Here is a 24,474-nt window from a genome sequence, read left to right on the forward strand (position 1 = left end):
TTAAGGATTTCTATAATATAAGCAAATAAACAGAATTGTTTACAGTTTGTCACAATATAAAGCACAATAATACCTTAATTAGAGATAACAACTTTTCAAAATGCCAAAAACATTTCGAATTTTTCAAATTGCTCACAAAATGAACACATTTTATTTTTGCACTGTGACACTTCCAACTGTTCTGCCAAATGTATACTACTATAATTATGCTTTGCAATCACCAGCATCACCGGAGAGGGGGACAAAGAACAATATAATCAGTAACTAATTAATCTTTCACATGTCTTGATATCATTTATCTCCAAGGGAAGAATCCTAAATGTTATTTTACAAATTGTGAAGTGAGTTTAATATTAGCATCCCCGAGTGCCTCGAATCATGTCCTTAAGCCCAAGCATAATTCACAGTTACTGGTGGAAGTTAGAAACCAGAATTTAATACCTGGCTTTTTAAGGGGCAGTCTTCAATGGCACAACATTGAAATGTGCACAAAAAATATAATTGCAAACAGTTTCAGGATTAAAAGCAAATATTCAATTTCACATTTAAGAAATCATCAAAGGCAATCATAGGTACCTCAGAGACAAAATCACTCAGCTACATTAGGCTGAGTTATGTTCAAGAATTCATGAAAAATATGTAGTTAGCAAGTTATTGCAGCCTATTTTTAAGTGAACTTGCAATAGAAATAAAGTGCATCTTTAAAATATTCTCTTCTAAGGGAAACTTCAAGAGAAGAAAGCAATGCACAAGCTGATCAAGCTGACTAAGAAGATAAACCACCTTTAACAGCTCTACAGTTCATTACATTCCGTGAGCTTTGTAAAACATCACATGTAATTCTAAAATATCAAATATTTAGGTTGTGTTATGAAAGGCACATATATCAGAGAATGATTCTGCATAATTAATTTTTAAACCTGAACACAACCATATATAGAAAAAAGCCATTATAAAACAAACCAGCCCCCTTAGGTTTTATCCCTTTTTACACTATTTAAAATCATCAGACAGGGAAATGTGTTTACAAGCCTCAAAGACCATTTGAACATACAGACACACAAGAGCAGAATACAGTTCCAACACTTGGGAGCCAAACTGGGTTCCCATAGCTATAAAATGTCAAGCATGTTTCCATATCTGTTGTTTTACCTGCCTCCTCCTGATCATCTTCTGCCTGGCCTTCCCACTGTAATTTCCCAACCTGGCTATTTGGTATATGGGATTAAGGAAGCAGAAGGTGGCTAAAAAACCCCCTTTTTTTCCTACATTACTTTTCAAGTGGATCAATTCCCTCCACTCCATGACCACACAGATTTTACCATAGGATGGATGCAATGAATTGTGCAGGGCAGGGAAAAACAAGCCAGACAAAAGGCACTGATTAAACAGCATCACTGGATGTGAGCACAAAGCCTGGGGGAAGCCACTGCTATTTCAGTCACAGTGGCTGCTGCTCTGTCACCTCTGTCCCTGGCAATGTCCCTTCCCACGTCATCACAGACTTCTTGCCTCTTAGGTTGTGCTGTTGCTCAATATAATAAGCCCATCAGAAGGCTGAGATTGCACTGAGCTGCTCTAACTGCTGGCTGCCATCAAAAGGGACAAGCTTGTCATTCTTTACAACTTGCTGATTCAGCTAACACAGGCCAAAGAAAACACAAAAAGTTAATATTCTCCATTTTTTATTGAAGAGTTGAATACAACTAGGATGGGGAGCTGAGACTGGGAGCAGAGAAGAGGAGCATGCACACTCCCAAATCAGTTCTAGCTGATCCAGCTGCAGAGATGCATAGAAAGTGGGGCAGCCTTCCCAATTTCATTGTCCTCTGCAGCCAGTTCCCCATTTCTCTGAGCAGGGATCAGTCTCCAGTGAGCAGGTAACAGGTCACTTGGCCAAGAAGTTTAGGTGGGACACAGTAACAGTTTGGACCTGGCAAACTGGTCAACCCATGGGTGGGCTTGGCCAGTTTTAGAAGATTGACAAGGAGATTAATCACCCAAACCAGATGTGGAGCTGCATCCTTTGATACTCAGATGAAATGTCCCTTTCTCTGGCTACCTTAGGCTGAACAGTCCCAGCAACCCCACTGATCTTTTCTAACTGCCCCTTCCATGCAAATGCTCTGCCAACTTCTCAGTGACCTGGACTGAGGAATTTACCTAAATGGAAAATATGCCAACAAGAGGTTTTAGTACAAGTCAACTTCTCAATGTAGCTCATGGTAGTCATACTCACACTGGCACAAAGAAAGGTATAAAATCCACTGCCAGGGACTCCTCACACAACACAGCTGCTGGGAAAGGGTCTCAAGAGCAACACGTGGAGGAGGCAAAGGTTTCACCTCCAGTTCACATCATTAGACATGATGCAGAGGTCACACATATGCCCACCAGTCTGTACACTGTCTCCCGTCATGTCAAAAAGAAATTAACTATTCCCTTGCCTTTTAGTGAGAAACTAACATTTTAATATAAAAATTAACTTAGTCCAGACCATTCATGTATATTCTTAAAAATAGTACAACTTATTTCTCGACCAGCTTTCATACCAGGTCTAAAAGCCCTTCTGGAGAGAATAGCAGGAATATGCAATTTATCTTTTGTGACCTATGGTAAAATGACAGACCCAAATGATTACAACTCCTTTCACTAGAATTCACACTGTTTTTATTAATACTCATTTAATGTTTGGGGGTCTCCTGCAATTTTTGTTTTGTTTTCATCTGACTTCTTGCTTCCTTTCAAGGATAAGATACAAGCTGTTAAATCAATCTACACAAAGCAAACCTCCAGAGACAGAATCCAGAGAGTCTTTATGAGAGTCACTATGTGGTCATCTTGCCATTTTGCAATTGTTGTTTTATATAAACTCACAATCTTTTACGGTGTTTGGGTAGAATACTGTAAATGCTGAGATAAAAGCCAATTCAACTGTAGAACAGGTCACAGACTAGTTTATTTTATTTGTCTAGATCTGTTTCCACCCAAAACTCAGCATTTCTACACATTCAATACTATCTCAACAGGAACTACAACTCAGTTAAAAATACACAGAATGACCAAAAGAAAATACCAAAATTCCACAAAACTAACACAGTTAACATTAGAAATTGAAATGTCCAACCTTCGAATATGCGATCCAGGCGTTGCCGCTTCACTTTGTGTTTGTCCATTAGAGACATAAAAGTGGAAGCTCAAAGAACGTCCCCACACAGTTTGGTGATGCTGTTCTCACACCAGCCACCAGGCAGAAATGCTCAGTCTTTTTCTTATAAGCTTATTTCCACCTGTGAACAGAAAGATAAACTTTAAAATACATCATTTTTTGCACCTTTGTCCAGATGATCCGGAGATGATCTGTATGCAATCTAAAGAATTTAAAAAAACCCCTAAAGTTCTTAAAGCATATTAGGTAAATTGGTATTTATTTCACAGCAAACTGTCTTCTAAGCACAGAGATACAAAGCACACAGCACAACTCAGACTAACCAGTATGGAAATGTTCCAAGACAGCTGCTGTTTTCTGTCTTTTCACTGTCAAATACTTTTCTGCCCTTCTTCCACTGAACAAACCACAAACTAATGCAGGCACCTCAGACAGGCACAGGTCCACACTTCGATAAACTGACAGAAACATGTTCACCTGAGATGAAATTGGAAAGCCACAACTTTGCATCACAAAGCTCACAGTGAGAGAAAATACTCCTTTCACTCTTAAACTTTCAGCTCTTGATGATAATGTAATCCAGAGCTTCAGCTTGGAAGTAGAAGGAAACCAAGTCAAGGGGCACAGGCACAGGGAAACACATCCCAGTGACAACAGAGAATGCCAACATCTCTATCAACCAAATAGCATTTGGAGCAGGTTTATGCATGACTAGGCAAAGCTCTTTGGCAGCAGATACAGCCAGGCACTTTTCAGATACTGTGGAGCTGGGCAAGGCAGCATAAGGGCACTGCAACAAGCAGGCTGCATTTTAAGCTAAACCACTGAGAAGCAGGAAGGGGGGATGGGGAAAGAAGAGGAAAAATCCCTCAATGAGAACCTAATCGTGGCAGTAGAATATAAAATGCACATGAGCAAGTGGACGTGGTAAAACTACGGATACAGATGCTCTAAAAAGCATAATCAGAGCACCACTTCTATTCACCTTTCAATATCTGAGTAGACTTTGAGAAACAAACACAGAGCACATTGTAGTACAAGCACTGTACACACTAAAATGAGCCAAATAATCCACCTCCCTGTTTCTTTTTATTCCTGCCCAGCAACTTTCAACATCAGTGGATAGAATTAAATGGCCTTACAAGTGACTGAACCTAGAAATCTGCTTGTTTCTTTCCAGAGGCTGAACTGCACTAAAACCAAACATAGGCACATTTTATTAACATATCATCAAGATGCATGAACTCCAAGTGAAATTATAAAGAAATATATTTTGAGTATCAAGAGCTGCATTTGCATTTAAACTAAGTATCTTTGCCAGTACTGCCCTACTTGGTGCATTTGGACTTTTAATAAAGTTCCTTCTGGTGTTTATTGTTTGGTTGGGGTTTTTTTCATTTAAAGTGGAGTTAATGCACAGCATTTATCATGCTTTTAACTCTTCATTCGCCTCATCATCCTCTTCACTTCCCCTCCACACCTCTTTATCCTCAAATTCAAGATTCTTCTGCTGTTTTTTATAGTGTCTGATTTCAGCTGAATGTAACATCCCATCATGAAGGGGAGAAGAAAAACTGAAGAAGAATGCAGACTCCCTTTTTTTTTTACTTTTTAAAAAAACAAAGACTGTTGCTATTTTAGAAATCCACTTTTAGATTTCTCAGCATTGGTATTCCTCCAAAATACAATGTTCATCAATATTGAACGTGGCTGTGTTATAAGACTGCACAAACATTACATCAAATCTAACATGCATTTTATAATCTTAAAAGCCAACTATGTAAGTATAGAACTATATAACCACCAGCCTTGGCTTAAGCCAACATCCCAAACCTGTGCACAGGATCAGTTTTAAACTAGTCTTTAATTTTGCTTATCATTTATTTCTCTTTTATAATCTACTTCCTTCAATTATCACATAGAAAGAGATCTAAAGCATAAAAACCAAACCAGAATACAATGAACATTTTAAACACTTGTCTTGGTTTCAATTTGTATAGCTTATTTAATTTCCCATCTTGTAGAAACATACAGGCCTGCTGGCCTCCTTGTGCTGTTTTGTTTATTCATTCAGCAAAAGATTTTTCCACTGTAGTCACTCTGCATACAAAGCTGGATGACAGCTGTGAAGAACAGACCATCTGTAACTATTGACCTACCACTGAAAGTGTCACCAGATGTTTTCTATCTGCCTACAGTAGCTTCAAAGTGTACCATATAAATCAAGTAATTTTTTGCTTTCAAGCATTGTTTTAACATTATTTTATTGATAGTAAGTTGTCATAAGTTAAAAAAAAATTGAGCAAAAAATAAATTAACATGTTAACACCATTCTAAGTTGAACCCTCACACAGTTTTATTACACATCATGCTCCAACAGAAAGAGCAGATGATAATATGGGAAGTGCTTCCCAGTAAAACAAAAGCTTTGTAATTGTGGAAGTGTTAGTTACTGCAATTGCTAAACCACAGCATGAATAATTGTATTTGAGAAATTCACTAAAAATACAAGCACAGTGCCTGATGATCTAAAACCTTGACCACCAAATACCAAATAGGATTTAAGACCAGACTTCTGTAGTTCACTATTTTAAGATTAAGTGAGAATGCAAGTGATTTAAGAACATATAGTGCTTATCATATATGTCAAGTAGCCATCAATACCATCAATGCACAGAACCTTTTTGAGCAGCACACACTTTAGATCAAAATATACACTCTTGCAAACAATATTAGAGTTTTTCCTTCATTTAAGCAGATTATTCCAGTGTATTTTTAAAGGTTATATGTCTCTGGGTATTGCTGGAGCATTAAGTTCTTTCTTAAGAAAGGAAAAGCTTTACTCTGAGACTTCAAGATAAAAGGAAAAGTGATTCTCCAGCATATTTCCAGCAGAGAGAGCAAATCCTACAGGCTAAAACAGAAATGATAAACAAGTAAGTCAACTTTGAATTCAATTTTCATAACAGATCATACTGGTAATGAATAAAGGATAAACATTAGCTGAGTGAGAAGATTCGAAGAAAAGCTATTCAAAACCCATGATTTCTCTAGAGAAAGAGAATGAAAAGGAAGCAAACTAAGAAATTAATTTTTTTAAGAGAGCAAAACAGTAGGCTAATTATACACACCCTGTGTATGTGTGGGTTGTGACAAATTTCACAAGATCAGGGAAGGACTCCCCTCAAACCCAAAATGTTGCAGTGTTGGACCATTTCCTTTGCATCAGTCAATGGGGGAGTTTGGCATGGACCAGACTGTTTCAACTAGATCTGAACAGAAAAACTGCATCCCCACAAATGAGTTACCTCACTCTCAAAAAGATCCAGAGTATAAACTCTCCTGACCACAAACCTTCACCCATAAACTGCAGAAGGTTGTTTTCTACCTTTGCCTCACTTTCATTTGCAGGCAGAGATTTGTAGGCCACCCCAAATCACAAAATGAAGCATAAAAAATCCAAACCAAAATTAAATTCACAGAACAGACTGACAGGTCATTTAGAGGATAAGGCCATGAAGACCTGTGTTACCCTTGGGAATCTCAACCTTCACTTAAGTCAGCCCTTCTAGCTTACAATCCTTTGTCTGAAATTAGAGTGAATTATTAAAATATTTTTTCTTTCTGCTAACAACTAGCAAAATGTATAATGTGAGGCTATCACAAGGAACACTGTAAGTTTGCTTTCCAAATTCCAGTGCCATCAGTTTTGATGATAAAAAAATAGATAAATTTCCAAGACAAGCCAGACTAACGCTTTACTTCTCCTTCCTTCCCATCCAAACTGATAATATCTCTATTCTCTATCACACCTCACAAGACTTGAAGTGGCCATTCTGCACAGCCCTGGAAGCAATAAGTAAATACAACCAAAGTGTTTTTCTTCATGTTAGAAATACTTTAATTTTCCTAAATAATTATACATTTTATTTTGCAGTAACTGTTTGTTTCACTTAGTGAACAGATCATTTAGCACAACCCTCCTGCCATGGGCAGGGACAATTTCCACTAGACCAGGTTGCTCAAACCCCATCCAACATGGCCTTGAACACTTGCAGTAAGGAAGTCTCCACATTTCTCTAGGCCACTGTTCCAGTGTCTCATCACCCTCATTATCTTTTTCATAAATGTCTTTATGTTCAACCATACCTCAAAGTTATAACTAAGAAATGGAAATGTACCTAAATTTCAAATATTTCTGTAGTACAAAACAAAGTATCTTGTGTTTGGCAGAAGAGAGGATCTAATCATGTTGATGAAGAGACAAAAGTAAAATGACATAAAAATGCTGAGAGAAAATTATTTGAACATTAACTTAAAGATGTATTTACTCAGTAAAGCCGTCAGCTTTCTGAGGCTATGGCAAGAAATGGGCTCTAACTCTGTGAAAAAGGAAAATAAAGTTTATGATATAAGAATGAAACACTCTACTTTAAAAAGCTCTACAGTTTGTAGCTGAACCTTTCTAATTTCAGTAGCAGCAGTATCAGTTCTGTGTAAAACAGAAATTTTGGATCAGAGGGCTGGTGTTTCATAATGGTTGGAAGGTTGGTAATGCTTATGTCTCAAAATTATACAGTGTATTACACCTAAACATAGAATATAACAGAAATATATGGGGTTTTTTTCTTTCTATATTCCGTTTTATAAAAGTATTATTTAACAGGACTTATCCATTGGTGTTTGAAAACTTTCCAATTAAAGATACAGAGGAACCTCAAATAGGAGGTTGAGTAAAAGAGGACAAAGACTTTTGTTTGGGTATTTCTTCAAAATGCAGCAGGGACTGCTACAGCACTGGAACATCCTCTTTGGAAGTTTTGCAGGACAGCTTTTGTTCTCACATCCCTTCCTGAAGATCCTGTGACTTACACTGAAAACTTCTGCACTATGAGACCATCACATTAATATCACTGTGCTCAAAAATATTACTGCAAAGATTTAAGCTACACTTAAAAATAAGTATGGCACATTGAGCAGAACAAAAAGAGATTAATTGCCAAAAGAAAAAGTATATGTCAGCCTTTTTGTGCAAAAATTGAAGTTATTCCATCTTGTCTTATGAAACCTAATACTGAATTAAGGAGGAAATATATAATTATATTTGCCTGTCAGACAATTTATCTTGCTATTAAGGATGGCTAAGCCACTTTGCCTTACCATTAGATGTCAGTACAGTCTAAGAGAAACTGTACAGGGAGCTTTAAGATCAATAAATTAATCACAAAAAATGAAGCCATTAAGAAATTAGACACCAAAACACATGTTAGCCACTCAGAGAAGGACTAAAACCCCAAACATTCTAATGACATTAACTATTATCTAATGTGAATCTGTCTCAAAAAGATGGAGGACTAGAAACAGTGCCTGAACAGGCAGTAAGCATGGTCCAAAACATGAAATAGCTTCCTGAAAAACTCCCCTAACCTGAAGACAGTATGACTGAGTAGAACACAACAAAGGCATATAAAATACACTCCATGTCTCAACTCAGTGTCTGGGGAGCACACAGTGAAAGAGCAAGCCAGAATATTAAAAACAACAGGAAGCTTTGTCATGGAGCATGTAATTAGATTGTAACATCTGGTGTCACAGGTATCGTGGATGCCAAAACCTTAAGTGGTTCTTAGAAGGGATAAGACAAGTTTATGGAAAACACATCAGTGGCCATGATAATAGGAGCTACAACACCAACCCAGGTCTGAAATCCGTAAGCTGGTAAATGCCAAAGGCAGGGAAAATGTCAGCACATGCTTTGTTCTCACAGTCAGCAATGACTGCACTGTGTTCCACTGACCAAATGTCTGTTTGGTTCAGCATCCAGCACTTGCCAAGAAATGGGGTGCTGCATTAAAAGAGCAAGAGCAGAACGAACAGGATACTTTCTTCAAGCACAAACCAGTGGCCACTTCTGGAGCCAGAACACAGGACAGATGGAGCTGCAGCCTCTTCTGACACACAGGCACCCCTTACATTCTTAGGAAATGCAGAGAGAAACTACAAAATGGACTGACCCAGCCATGCAGAAAGTGAGGCTCACAGCTCACAGGGACACACATAAAACATCCTAAGTGCAAAGCAAAACTGAAATAAGTTATTACTCATTAGTACTGCTAACTAGTTAGTACTAACAACACTCAAAAGGTACCACCGGAATCATCACACTGACCATCTCTCCAATGAAAAGCCTAAGACACATCTAGAAAATCATTATAATTAAAAAACTGCTAGTGCCATAGCGTCCACCATCCTAGCAAATGGAAAACTCTTCCAACAGTAGGTCTTTTTTATTCCTGACTATTTTTTCCTTACCAGTTTGGGTCTAACTTCCAGTGGTTGGATTTTTCTTACAGCTTTGCCTGGCAGATAGAAGAACTCCTTCATGTTCTTTGCCTCAGGTATCACCAAGCCACTCCTTGGTCTATTTGCAGAGAGACCAAGCTCCTTGATACTCTCCTAGGAAGTCATGTTTCTGATCCTAAATTGTGCCAAACCTGTGCATCCTTAAATTCAATAGCAAGTCAGTAAAGTACTGGTTAGTGAGTTCAAGACAAAGCCTTGTAACTTCAGGAGCAGTTACATCAACATCCAAAGCCAAAGAACCTTTACCATTCTCTGTCACAGTCCTTCAATACATTCAGGGACCACACCTGAGATTAAAAGACTTTGCACTCACTTCAGCAGTTTTTCATCACCAGTGAAAAGCCAGTTCTTTTTAGGATGGGGTTCTCTTCCCCAGGAATACAGCCAACAGTCTTCCCTTCTGTATTTATGACCTAAAATTTGAATAGAATTTCAGAGAATCATCCAGGTTGGAAGAGAACTTTAGTATCATCAGCATTTTTTCTCTATTTATGAGTGAAGGTGTTTTTTCCTGTTGAAAAAAATGTTCAAAGTAAGGCCAAGAACACTCTTTGTCAGCACACCACTAAAACCAAGCCTTATGGGCTTTTGACATATTGTCCACTATTTTTTAATACTGTGAATTCCCTTTTGGGCTATTCTTTCTTTTTAATTACTTTAGCACCAAATAAAATGCCTTCCAAAATTTAGTGTAATAATTTGATAATCATAAGCCCTTATTTTTATGGCACAGGACTGTAAAATGGCCTTTTTGACAGGGAACATGGTGAAAACAGTAGAAGAGGTTGTGGCAGTAATTCTATCATTACAAGCTTTTTATGAGGTATTTGTCTTCACCATAAGGGTTTTTTTCCCAGGGCTTTTTTTTTTTTTCCCCTTAGCAGCATTCTCTCTCTATTATACATCTGTCCACAAGCCAAAAATTACTCACTGCTGAAAATGAATTACTGCAGATGTGTATGACTACAGACAGATGGGAAGCATCTCTACTATCCCAGATTTCTAGGTCATGAATAAAACTTCATTGAAGAACTCAAGCTATTAGAAAATTATTAAAGGCTAGTGACCTAAGACACGTACATTTTTAAGTAAAACTGATTTCTTTAGTGTCAGAAAACACTCATTGAGCAATACTGCAGCTATGAATTCTCAGCAAACAGTATCTCTAAAAACTTCCATTTCAGGTATTCAGCACAAGCTTCTTCAGGAAGACCAGCATTGTAACAAACAAAACTGTAACAGTCTTAGTCATTAACAGATTTAAAGGAAGGAAAATGAAGGAACTGGTGCGGTCTAACATCATGAACCTGATTCACTCATATATTGAATTCCTGACTTTGCCTCTTACTCTCCTGACCTGAGGAATTGAACCTCATGGATTCATCCTTCACTTCAGCTTTGGTTTGTAAAGGAACATAGATCCACAGCCCAGTGCCCAGAGATCCTGTCACAACCACTGCTTTACAAAGTACTTTGGAACTTCCAAACAAAAACCGTCCAGAAATGTCAAATAAGTCAGTTGCTAGATCAGTGTTAATCACTTATGCATTTTCAAAGCCTGAAAAGAAAGGAAATTACACTGAAAGAAGATCAATCTCCATTCATTTTTTTTTTTCTGAACAGGCAGAAGAGCTGGAAGCCATCCTTTTTTTTGGAGATTTGGATAGAAGAGACAGCAACTGTGTAAATGAATGAAACACCGTCTCAGGGACTTTGAGAGACAACAGCAGTGAAACTGAACTGCCTCTAATTCAAAACAGAAGATTATCATTATTTGAATCAGAAACTCAAATGAATAATATGTATTTAACATTTTCATGCATCTGAGAAAGCGTAACAGGATGCAAAGTATTAGTCAGCACTCGTGACAATAAAAAAGCTAATGCCTTGGTTAATGAATTCTCTAAGAAAGGAAACAATTACTGGTGCATTTCATGAATCTCTGTTGCTAGAAAGGATTCGAACCACTGAGGAGAAAAGATTACTTTTAATCTTTTATTGATTTATTGATTCTTTTTTTTGTCTCCAAGAAAGACATAAACCCACATCAAAATGCCAGGCACATTGACTCTGTGCCTACTCCACATGTAAAAGTGGTTCATCTGTCACAGATCTACTATTAGAAGTAGCCCATGGATGTCCAGAAACCTGTGCTTTACAGCTTAAAACTCCTGGTTAAAAAAACATTTGCTTGTGCAGTGGAAAAGAAAGAGCAGGGGAAAAAGAAAACTATTCTGAAAATAAGTAAGAAATCACATCTAAAGACATTCAGGTTAGAAATTTACTTACAGCTAATTAAGTTTAGACAAAGAACTCTCTGTGGGGCTGGTGTTTTTTTCTCTGCACCAAAAAGCCTCATGTTGGACACTATGAGTCCAAAGGAAGCCTCAAAGCTGATGGGAGGCTTGGAGCATCTCTGCTATGGAGACAGACTAGGAGAGCTGGGAGTCTCCTGCCTGGAGAAGAGAAGGCTCCAGGGAGACCTTGGGACACCCTCCAGGGACTAAAGGAGCTTCAAGAAATCTGGAGAAAGACTTTTGACAAGGCCATGGAGTGACAGGACATGGGGCGATAGCTTCAAACTGACAGAGGGCAGGGATAGATTGGATATAGGGATGAAATTCTTTACTGTGAGGGTGGTGAGACATTAGAACAAGTTGCCCAGAGAAGCTGTGGATGCCCCATCCCTGGAAGTCTCCAAGGCCAGGCTGGACTGGGCTTGGAGCAACTTGGGATAGTGGGAGGTGTCCCTGTCCATAGCCAGGGGTAGAACTGGGTTATCTTTAAGGTCCATCCCTACTCAAAGCATTTTATGGTTCTATGGATAGGTGCATCTCTGCTGCTGTAAGAAAGAACATCAAGTACTGGGAAAACAGTTTTGAGATGGAATACTTTACTTTTCACTCAAAAAGTAAACTGAGTAATATTTAAATGTTATAATTATGCATTAATTCTTCAATATTACTTTTATACCTAGAAAATACTTTAGCAAAATAACTTTCTACAGATAAGGCAAATGCAATTCTTGGTAACATTTTTTGTTTGCCCATATTACTGCCCTGTAGCAGCAACAGACCAACACAGCAGGATCAGTATCACACCACCACAAACCTTAGAATATATTTTTATTTTCCCATGGAAAGCTAATATCGCATCTTTTCAAGATTTCAAGATGTACAGTACTGCAGCACTAGATTGAATACACCTGACATCCTTCACCTAAGGCATCTCTAAGCCACGTAGGTACAAATTAATTTTGTAATATTTTGTGTTAGAGTACTCATTACAGATTTTAAGAAAGGAAGTTTAACTCTTACCTCCATTAACTACTACATATATAATTTTTGCTCAGTTACTAGAAGAAGAAAGAAAAAAAATCAAGAAGGAAAAAACTAATCATTTTGCATGATTAGGCTTCCAGAGACTGTTTCCAGTTATGTTCTGTTTGAAAAAAGAAAATACTAAGGATAAAGCTTTGCTACTATAGCTCCTACTCTTCAGACTATAGGAATTCATTCCAGTCAGAATAAAAGATACCCGGTCTGGGTATTTATTTATTGCTTGCTCAGGTGTCTGGGTAAAACTAAATTTTTCAGTAGTACCTAAATTAAAAATGTAATTTTTAAAAAATTGTACATTGCCATATATAAATTACATGTATTTGGAGTTGGTTTGTTGTGGGGTTTTTTAATACATTACAAATGCTGAACCATGTCTTTCTCCCATTTTAATGAGAAGACAATTTCTATCACCTAAACATACTAAAATGGTAAAGATCAAGTGGATTTACTCTGCATTTTCCATAAACCAGTATTTAAAATATTATAAATTATGCAATTTATACATGATTACTGGTAACATTTAGCAATAGCATTTCTACATGTTTTGACATTTCTGAAAAGTAATTCCACTGATATCCAGTACATAAATTCTCTGGAAGTTTGTGGAGTTAAAAAATCTAAGTTTCTTAATGAGCAGGTATAACTACATAAAAAAGGATTTTTCCAGTGTACCACTAGATATTGTAAAAAATGTCTTTCCTCCTAGGAAAGGAAAGGCAAAAAAAGGCAATATAAGACAAGAGACCAAACAAGTGATAGGTTTCATTTACACTCTTTATGTTTTAATTTAAGCCATCTTTGTCAAGCTTTGCACCTTTACCCACAGTCCCATCAGCCACAGAATATTCTGGTTTGGGAAGGACCTTTAAAGACCATTTAGTCCAACCCCCTGCTCCTCCATGATGGTCAAGGACACCTTGGACTACACAGGGTAACTCAAAGCCTCTTCCAGTGATGGAGCAAACCTGGATGCACAACCACATCAAGATGTTGCATTTTATAAATCCAAAATAGTTTGCAAGTGCTACAAACTGTTGCTATAAAAACCTCAACTATTAGAGTATCTGTTTGTCAAAACAGAAGATACTACTGAATTCTACAAAAATACCTACAAATTTAATTCCTTGTTTATTTCCCAGTGTGGCTCCCTCACCCTTGGACTCCTGGAAAGGCCTATCCAGCCTCAAAGGATCACTGACCATCTTCCCACAATCAACTTTCATACTCAGCCAGAGAAATTGTTTAATTAGCAATTCTTTCCCACACACTTTGGTGTCAATCTCCATCTCCTGACATGACATTTCATTAAGAAATTTCCAGCCAACTACACTCCCATCTCAGTCACAGTAATGCAGTGCACTTTCACACCTTGCTAAATTCCATACACAATCTTCGTTGCAATTACAGGGATTGCTTATGTAGAAGATTAATGTTTGTGGCTGGGATATTGAATCTTTTAACACAATTGGATGTGGGGAAACAAAGAATTAAAAGTAAAATTACAGTCTCACGCATCTGAAACTGGCTGACAACTGGGCTTGGTATGATATAATATATTGTAACCAAAACTACTCATTTTCCAAACTGATTTTGATTTGTCTATATTCATCATTTAAGCTCATCCACTCATTCTTCTATTCAGTAGGAAGGCAGAGGAGAGAATTATAGCCCCTGCAGGCTGCTTAGCTGAAGGTCTACAAAATTTGCTTTCAGATACAGAGTTTTTGAAGTAGATTTCCCTCTCTTCTGTTCACATAGTGCTGAGATGTTGCTTTCTAGAGAAAGGACCTTAAAAATCTGGTACCTGTGTTCTTCAACTTTGCATTCAAAAGTAACCTTTAAGAGCTCTCAAACATCACAGAGCAGCAGCTTGCTCAGTTTTTGAGACCCACTTCAGTGCAAAATTACTTGGTTTTTCAGGTGAAGCAATTCTGAAGTTTGCAGAGTGGGACAAACAGGCACTGAAATAATTAGGCAGGTGTGAGAAATCTTGGGAAGCTTCCCCATGCTCATGTCAGAATCCAAGATCCCTACATTACATACACCAATAACCTGGCAGGGTCAGTCAGCTCAAATGCATGAAACTTTTGTTTTATTCCAGAAGGGTTTTAGTGCAAGTACATTCATCACAGCATCTCAATATCTTTCTGAGATATAACTGATGAACTATAAATTATCACAGTTTATACTCTCTCTCATGCCTGGGAAGAGAACTCTCTGTGCAGCTAGATATTTTTAGTTTCCTTATTTGAACATATATGCTGGTCTGTATCTGTTACAGAAGAAAGATCAAGCAAATACACTTGGCAGCTAGTCTGGAAAGTGATAAGACCATAATAGTCTTTAATGGAAATTAATTTCAGTCCTACACTACACTAGGAAATAAAATTTCCAACCCATATTAACTTGAAGAATAGTTCTCCTTGATTATTTAGAATGCTTTTGTTACTGAAGAGGGAAGTTTTAATCAAGAAATTTTAAACAGTTGTAAATCCATAACATCTTGAAAATAAGACCAAAGCTGTGAATATAAATATCCCTTCAAGATCTAAGTAGAGATTTCAAAAAATTTGTAAAAAGACTGGAAGTTAGTGAACAAAGTAGTTTGCATTCCTCAGGAATTGTGTTCCTTAATTTTGGAAGAAAGCTGGAGGTGTGAGACAAGACAAGTAGCATTGCACATTTGTGCAGCACCCAAGCCACCACCTGACATCCTCAAACCTCTTAACCCCTTATCAGGCAGATAAAACCTCTTAACCCCCTATCAGACTATAAATGAAGAATTACTCCTTGTGGGACTCTTCCTAGAGGAGATGTGGTGGTGTCAGACTGTGTCAGTATATACTGAATATGCTTCTTTAAGAAACCCTTGAACCATTTGACTGTATTGATCTCCTGTCAGAGAGAAGAATGACATTTCTTGCCTATGAGAATGTCACACTGTCACCAAGAACAAGAAGAGACAACCACTCACCACCCATCAGTGAGTCCCTCAGCAGTGGCCTGTGCTGCTCTCCAAGGCACACTCTGCCACAGTGTTGACTTTTGAAAAGGTCTAGATAAAAATTTACATAAAGTAGATCCCATATTGATTTCTGGTATACTATGAGATCTTCCAGTAATGTCAAATGAATTATATTTGGTTAGAATCAGAATATCTGGAGAAAAACAGAGTTTTGCAGTCTTGCACCCAGGAGGAAAAACAGAAGTCTTCCAGGCAAACCTCACTGTGCTAATTTAATTATCAGCAGTCCAAGTTGTTCATAACTCTTCCACTGGCCAACTACTTCAAAAGTACCACTCAAAGGGTGTTCACCAGAAGATCTGCAGGAATCACTGTACAAGAGTGCTGCTCTTGGAATCTGCTTTCACAGCTGGGAAACCTTAGTATTTCGTGTTTTCCTTACTTTTGGAGCATCACAATGCCTGCTGTCCTGTCTTCTTTCACCACAGCTTCCTCACCTCCTCCTCAAGATGAGCCCTGAACTCTGCATGGTATTGCTTATTCCTCCTTGATCCTTCATGGGTGTTGGCTACACTGTAAGGAAAGCTCCTAAGCCCAGCAGACTGCCTGGATTATCCCCTCAGTTACATAAGAACTGAGTGAAACTTGGGCTCGCCTTTTGAATATGGGAGCCTGTGTGGAAAGGAATCAGCACCAATTACCTCTTATCCTTTCCTTCCATAGCATCAGCCTCTCCACCAAAATACTTGGAACTGTTTCACAGCTTAATGTTAGACCCTGAATAGCCAGGTGATATTGTCCTGTCTTCAGAAAACAAAGGAGACAAAACCAAAAAATCTACTTTTTTAAACAGCAAATTCAAAACAAACTTCAGAAGAGACAATCCTGCTGTTTTTTATAAAACAAATACTAGGAGATGCTTGTTTTACTAAAAAACAAAATATTTTCCTCCATGGTCTGAAGAGATGTTGTAGCAACTTTACTAAACCATACCTGGAGTATAGTTAGAACTGCAGCAATGCAAAAAAAAAAAAAAAAAATCCTGTTAGAGATGCTCTGACTCTAAAAGTAAGCAAGTAGGCAACAAAAAAAGTGTTTGTTTTCAAAAAATTCTTAAAACAAGTAAACTTAAATAAAAAGCAAACAGTGGTCTACAATATGACTATTGTATTTTCATATGTAGAGAACCAAGAATGGAAACTACAACTTAAGTGCTCTCATTATAAACACCATAACTTTTGTGTTTCAATTTATTGTACATAAATTAATTTTAAACCAGTAAAATGTAATAATTATGGAAACTGCATACGGAGAAGAAATATGAGAACCAGGGCCCAAATAATACTCATCTTGCTTTGGTTGCTGGTATTATTTCTTCAGAAGTAGTTCAAAGACTGCCTCCAGAATATAAAGACCCTGCAACCTTTTCTTGAATGTTTGACTAACAGCTCTCCCTACACATAATTAGATTTGAAAACATAAAAGTATTTTGCTTGAATAAATAACATCAGAAGTTCAAGACTCCAAGATGAGTATTTGCCATTATATCAAAAGCAAATAAAAAATTGTTCCCTGAAAAACCAAGTCTTAAAATAGACCAAAGTACAACATGTGCCTTTGTTTTATCTGAGTGTTGAGTATCTGGACTGGGATTGTTAGCTTCTCTGTGTCAAGATCTAGATGAAAATTATCTGCATAAAGGGAGTAAAATGTCAAATTCTGAATATCTGACAATTCTACAACAGATGGCCTTAAATATTAGTGATTCAGTTGTTGCTGGCATTGGGTCAGTTCTTTAGTGGTTAATTAAGGACCTGAATTTTGAACTATTATTTTGCTATAAAATGCCCATCGGGGAAAAAAATAATAAAAAATAGAAAATGCATGACTAAAGATTTTAGAAAGCTTGTCCTCTGTTTGTGTAAGAATTTCCATTCTGGCTGATTAATAATGTTCCAGGTTGGGAAAAACCCCCCTCTCCCAGTTGTTTTTAGTAAGACCCAGATCTTGCTTTTAGTAAATACTGGCAGTATTCAGGTGCAGAAATGCTCAGCCCTACCCATTTCACCTCACATGAGGATATATTTTATAGTTTAAGATGCTCAGATAGCAAATGTTCAGCCTCTTCTTCCAGAAGGCACAGTCTGGCTTTGGAAAGCAAGTCACAGGAGGGGTGACAGGAAGCTTTGCTCTGCAAAGGAATATCCAGAGTCAGTCCTCCTCCACCACAAACTGGAGCTTGCCAGGAGTTCACTCATCATTTGTATCACAAAGCTGAGTTGGTCTTTCCCCTTCAGACAGGACCTGCCTCTGCCTGTGTGTCACTGCTGAATCTCCCTATCACCTCTTCCCTCTTGCAGCTGAAAACAGAACATTTAATCTTGTCTAACTTTCAAGTCCACCACAAATTGCCCCAAGATGCTCAGAGCAGCTTTAGCACCTGGAGAAATGTCCCTGTCACACTCTCCCACATCCTGCCTTGGGAAAGGTCCCAGCAAAGGGGGGAAGGAGTGCCATGGTGCTGTTGGTGCCATGCCACTTCTTACATCAGCTACACACAAACAGCTTCTTCAACTGGAATCAACTGAAGAAAAGTGAAATGCCTGAAAGAGATAAAATTCAATAGTGCTCATTAAGTTCAAGATCATCTTAAATTATATCAAAGTTATCCTCTAACTGAGGAAAACCAAATAGCAAGAAATAGCCACACAACAACAATGGCAACCTCTCTCATTGATGTTTTCTTTCCATTGGCATGTCTCCTGTGTGGAAATCCATTTCCCCAAATCGCTTCTAAGCCAGTCTACGTTCCCACCCATTCCCAGACCCTCACCAGCAGTTACCACTGGGAGCAATTCCTCAAAGAACTTGAAACTAAAGCTTCTTCCCTCCTGAAGCATCAGTTAGTTATCTGATGCTTTGGAATCTATATGCAAGAGCACATAAGGGTTGGCAATTATACAGTTGGGTATTTATAAACTCTGAGAATATTACCATATGTTAGAAAGCAAAAACAATATACCACTAAATAAACTTTCCCTTTCCATCAGATGCACATTCCCTGAAAAATAAACAATTAAGCAGTAATCAGCTTTGACAATACATATTTAAATGTAAGATAAAATTACTTTTTTTAATAGAAAGAAATTAAATTTTGCATGAGTATGTGATTTTCAAGTGTTTCTATGCAATGACAGACTTAATAGTAGCTAGAAGATGCATTTTAAGGAAATGAAAATATTAAGCTTAGAAACGTAACTTTTATAATTTCTTTACTTTACAACTACCCAGACACTGCTCTTAAATACCATGGAACACTGATTTGCTTTTAAATAGTAGTGATATCTTTGACTTCTGTATAAGGCAAACACTTAGCAACTTCAGCTACTTCAGCAACTTCAGACCTTTTAAACTAAGCCTTGACAGGTATTTCACTTCATTTATAAGTTACACTTACAAAAATGTTTTATTTAAACAGCCAGGAAGTACAGCAATCACCTTTTGAGAATGCACCCGATTTGAAAGAAATCCTTCTTGACACATTTCGTTTTGGTTTCCATTCATGTAGAAGCAGTTATCTAATGTTTAGCATAAGCTGTGGATACACTTGGGGAAGTTACATAGGTCGGATTTGGCAGCGCATAAAATTGCTGTTTCTTTGCTTTTTGTTTGATGTTAGATGGCCATTTCTAACTGGCTCTGCTTGCCCCAGAGGGCACAGCTGGAGAAGTGCACAGCACAAACACAACGGGCTCAGAAAGAGCAAAGCATCTGCCACTGTTCCCAAAGTGAATCACTTGACCCAGTCTAATTCTTAATTCTCTATTGCTTATTAAAAGTAGCAAATTTGACAACACTGAGAAAAAAAAAAACAAAAAACCCAGAAAATTAAAAATCATTAAAGCATCCTATAAGCCTGAGAACAAATGGCTGCCTATAGATCAAGTGAGCAAATTTTGATCACAGGGGGTGGGATATTTTTTACTGCAGATCCCAAGGACTGAAAGAACAATGCCATAAATTAATAATAGTGAGTCTATAAAGGTTGAATTGATACTGACATCTTGGATATTATTACAGTAAATGACAGATTAATGGACAAAGGCACAGGATCCCAAAAGTCATCGTAGATATTTAATTACTAGGAAGTAACCAATATTCATATTAATTAGCAGAGCTAAAAATCCCATTGAGCAGTAAATGATTTCAAAGGAAATTTTGGCTATAACAATTAGAAGTTAAGTAGTAACTTAGGCCAATGCCAGCACAGAATAAATGATTTAATGATCCCCATAGAAAGTTTTATTTTACTGAGATCAATATCTGACCCCTATTATACACTAAAAGCCATGCCTAAAACCAATTATAAGAACTATTGTTGGTACTCTCAATTACAAAGAAACTTCCTTCTCGATTGTCATTCCATCAAAATTAAATACATAATATGGAACTCAATGTATCTTTCTGGCATCTCAAGAGCAATAGGAGATATTTAAACATTTTATTTAAAAAACTGCAAATCTTCAGTACTCAACTTCCTGGATTTAAAAAAAGCAAAGCATTTCACGTCAATATATATTTCTAAATTCAACATATTGTTATAATTTCTAAGTGAATCATGGAATGGGCTTGAAAAGGGTTGAAAAGGACCTTAAAGATCATCTCATTCCAACCCTCTACCATGGGCATGGAGACATTCCACCAGACCAGGTTGCTCAGGACCCTGTCCAACCTGGCTTTGAACACTTCCAGGGATGGGGCATCCACAGCTTCTCTGGGCAACCTGTGCCAGGGCCTCACCACCCTCACCATACAGGATTTCTTCCTAATATCCAATTTCCCTGCTTTCAGTTTGAACCCAGTACTCCTTGTTCTTTCACTACAGTTCCCAATCAATGAACATCAATAGCAAGACTGATTTATCACTGCACAGGGAAAAAACAAAAAAGTTGTGAATTTCAGATTTTACATTATTAAAAGTATATTTTAAAAATATTATCCCTTTTGAACTTGACTTTCATCAAATGCAACAAGTACCCCATGCAAAATAAAGGGGTTTGTGATGAAGTGAAACTTTTTAAACTAAAAGTGTACATTGAGTCTGTACCATTACAAAACAAAGGAAAAATTTCTTCACTTAAAAGTGGTAGAACAGTCTGCCCAAGGAAGAGATGGAATCACCACCCCTGGAATATTCAAGAGACGTGGCTGTGGCACCTGGGGACATTAATGGTGAACACATTAGTGTTCTGGGTTAATGGTTGGACTCAATGATCTTCAAGGTCTTTTACGACCCTAATGATTCTACGATTTTTAGAGGTAATACTTTTTATACTTATAAAATCTATATATCCTCTATAAATCCTATTCGACAATAAAACATTTGCATTCCAATTTTGCACACTGTCTTTGCTCAGATCACATCTTGCTTGTGCACAAATTCTGCTTGTGGATGATAGCAGGCAGCAACAAGGATAACTGTCACATATCAATCAAATATCACATAAAAAGGCAGTTAAACTGACAAAACAGGACCTGAATGATGGAACAGTCAATTAAAAATCAAGAACTAATGGATATAAGATTCTTGACTAACTTGACTTCCCTTATGTTTGTCATGGTCTAAAAGCAGGCTGTTATTCTGTTAGTCTAAAATAATCTGGTTTTGTATTTATTTTATGTATGTGTACATAACAGTCTAAATCTTCAAACATCTTCATAAAAACTTCCTACTGTGCTAATGCAATAGGCGTTTTTAAAAAGCTTACTGGCTATTTGGATCCAGAGTCATTCTAATTTTGATGTTAGACCAGTTGACTCATATGTTCTTTCAAACATATCCTTGTTTCTAGAGTTATACCAGCTACTCATGAGAGACAGGACAGAAAAAAAAATCAAACAACAAAAGCAAATAACAAACACTCACTTTTCAAGTCCATATTCAATTTGCACTACTTAACACTATTGTTTTTCCTCCAGTGAGCAATTCCCTTAGCTTAATTTTTTAACCAAGTTTGTTTTCAGGAAAAGAAATATAGCTTCCAGAAATTATTGGAGTAACAACTATTAATCTCTTTAGCACTGGAAAGCATAGTTATAGACTAGACATTGAAAAGACACTGGACAATCATTATGGAAATAAGTGAGCAGTTAAGGTAACACATCCCTTAATAGAAAGATGTAAATAATGAATACAGAATTAATGGGAAAGTTCTCCAGTTCCATTGCAAAATTGAAATTTAAACCAAAGGCAAACTTATAATGAATTTTGGAAAAAGACTTTCCTACAGCAAGATCATTAATTGCTTTCAAGTTTTTTTTAAATAGACAAAAGAATAAAGCCTCCATATAAAATATAGCTGTAAAAATCCTACATTATCAAAAGAAATGTACAGTAATTCATCTAGACAGTTCTCACTCTAATGCCACTTTATGATTACTGAGGTTAAAAATGGGCTCATGAAATAAAGAAGATTAATTTCTCAGAAGTTTTTACAGCTGAAAGTGGACACTAAAGATTAACTACAAAGACAAGAAATCTAGGCCCTACAAGGAGGAGAAAATTAGACCATCTGTATTACATCAAGTATTACTTTATGCATTATTCTTGGCTTTTCATCAAACTCTGACCCTTATAAACATCCTTTTTGTTTAAAGCTTTAAAGACTACAGCTGTTCTTATTACTGGTTCTGGAAATTACTGCTCAAAACCTTTAAAATGGAACATATCTGAAAAGACTGAGCAAAACTGGTATTTACCAAAAAAAAGCTTATGACTAAAGTAAACTTTCAACATTCTGAAGATGAAAAATAGCAAGAACAAATAATCAGGATAAACACAACTAGCTTAAGAAAACTTCAGGAAGAAATGATGAAATATGGAAAAATGATTTAAAGATTATATACTGGGTATTAGTGAATATTGAAATATAAGGCACAGAAGGCTTTTCTCCTCTGAAAATAAAAAGAAGGATCTGTATACTGGATTTAAATTTATCCTACCTGCTGCTTACTCTGAAAGTTAAATTAGAATGAACCATTCACAATTCCAATATAACTTGGAAAAACCAGTTACAAAATTACAGTAAGAAAATGCTGGCATTCATTTAATTCATCTGTTCCAATCCTTTTACTGAAGTAGTAGAACAAAGTTACACAAATGTCTATGTTCTACAAACACCAATAAAAAAATACACAGTATAGATTCTAAATAAGCACACGTATCTGAAAATAGAAAGGATTTTCTATAGCTACAAACCAGTTGCCTCCCGTCCTCCACACATTTTATGTTTTAATTCTCCAATATATAATGACAAATGTACAAGAGAGCATCTCTCATGGTTTTAAGACCTAAAATAAGCTTGGCAATCAATTTCTATCTGGAGCAATCTTACTGCAGTCCTTACAATAAAAATTACAGCAAACAGAATCAGAAGCAGAGCAGCTTTATTGCTCTGAGGTTACACCTGAGATAACCAGGGAGGAAATATAAGAATTAATAAGCAGAATAATAAGGCAAAATGGCTCAAAACCTTGCTCTGTGACACATTGCTATCATTCCCACAAAAGAGAAGCAAGTTTTTAGTTATTAAACCATTGCCCATCTGTTGCTACAGGTAGCCCCAAAGGTCTGCTGGCCAACCAGAGGCTGCAGGACTCCAGAGCACAGCCCAGAATAACGTAATTTTATACAGCCTCAGCTGGCTTAGGCAATGTCTAGAACTACACCCTCAGCACTCCGGCAGCCACAGGGAAAACTCAGGAAAGCCATCCAAGCAATTTGTTTTTATGTCATAAAATAACCTATGGGGGTTTGTACACCCAAAGTGAACTCTTACTTTCAGGTCCAATCTATCTTCCCAAGAGGCATGGAACACTTCTGGAATTCTTCATTTTTGACATTTATTTGATCTTCAGATCTCAAGTACATTTGTTCAGCTCCAAATATAATCTAACCGAACTTCCTTAGGCTACTCCCCTGGGAACATTCCAATGAAATTCAGAAGTCTACTGTCATAGAATCACAGAATATTTGGATTTAAAAACCATCTCATTCCAACCCACCTGCCATGGGCAGGGACACCTTCCACTACACCAGGTTGTTCAGAGCTCCATCCAACGTGGCCTTGAACACTTCCAGGAATGGGGCACCCACAGCTTCTCTGGGCACCTTCTGCCAGGGCCTCCCCACCCTGTGGGTGAAGAATCTTTCTAATATCCAACCTAAACCCTTCCTGACACAACTTGAGGACATTTCCTCTCAGCATCAGCCATCTCAATACCTGTGCCTGTGCACCTGTATCTCATTCCTGACATGAGGTTAAGGAAAAGGTAAGATCTGCAGTTTCCAGACCCCCAGCACAGACTTGTTTATAGCAAACAACAGCTTTAACATCAATACTCCAGTAGTGTGAATTCTTGGAAAATTTGTGTCATGTCTTCTGCCAACCCGCTGCTAAAATTTTAATGCAGCTGAACATCTGCAGCCTCAAAATGAAGGAGTAAATGTGGAGAGGTCACTGGGCAAACCACAAAGTCTTCCAGAAACACCACGAGGATTTCTTTTCCTGAAGGTCAAGGTTCTCATTCAAAAGAACAGGTATTCCCAGCCTTGGGACAAAACAAAACAAAACAAA

At 37.3% G+C, this 24,474-nt stretch overlaps 1 protein-coding gene across 3 annotated transcripts in view; it reads right to left on the reverse strand.

The window, feature by feature from the left end:
• Window positions 1–24,474, reverse strand: part of CTBP1 (C-terminal binding protein 1) — a 236,465-nt gene that overhangs the window by 178,720 nt on the left and 33,271 nt on the right. For all 3 annotated transcript variants that reach the window (XM_083860929.1, XM_083860925.1, XM_083860928.1), the window contains exon 2: window positions 3,128–3,290. In XM_083860929.1, coding sequence (XP_083717055.1) covers window positions 3,128–3,185 — 58 coding nt within the window. In that variant the 5' untranslated portion in view covers window positions 3,186–3,290. The remainder of the gene's footprint in view (window positions 1–3,127; window positions 3,291–24,474) is intronic.

This window comes from Zosterops lateralis (assembly GCF_965231275.1).
Source record: "Zosterops lateralis genome assembly, chromosome: 5".
Taxonomy (NCBI): domain Eukaryota; kingdom Metazoa; phylum Chordata; class Aves; order Passeriformes; family Zosteropidae; genus Zosterops; species Zosterops lateralis.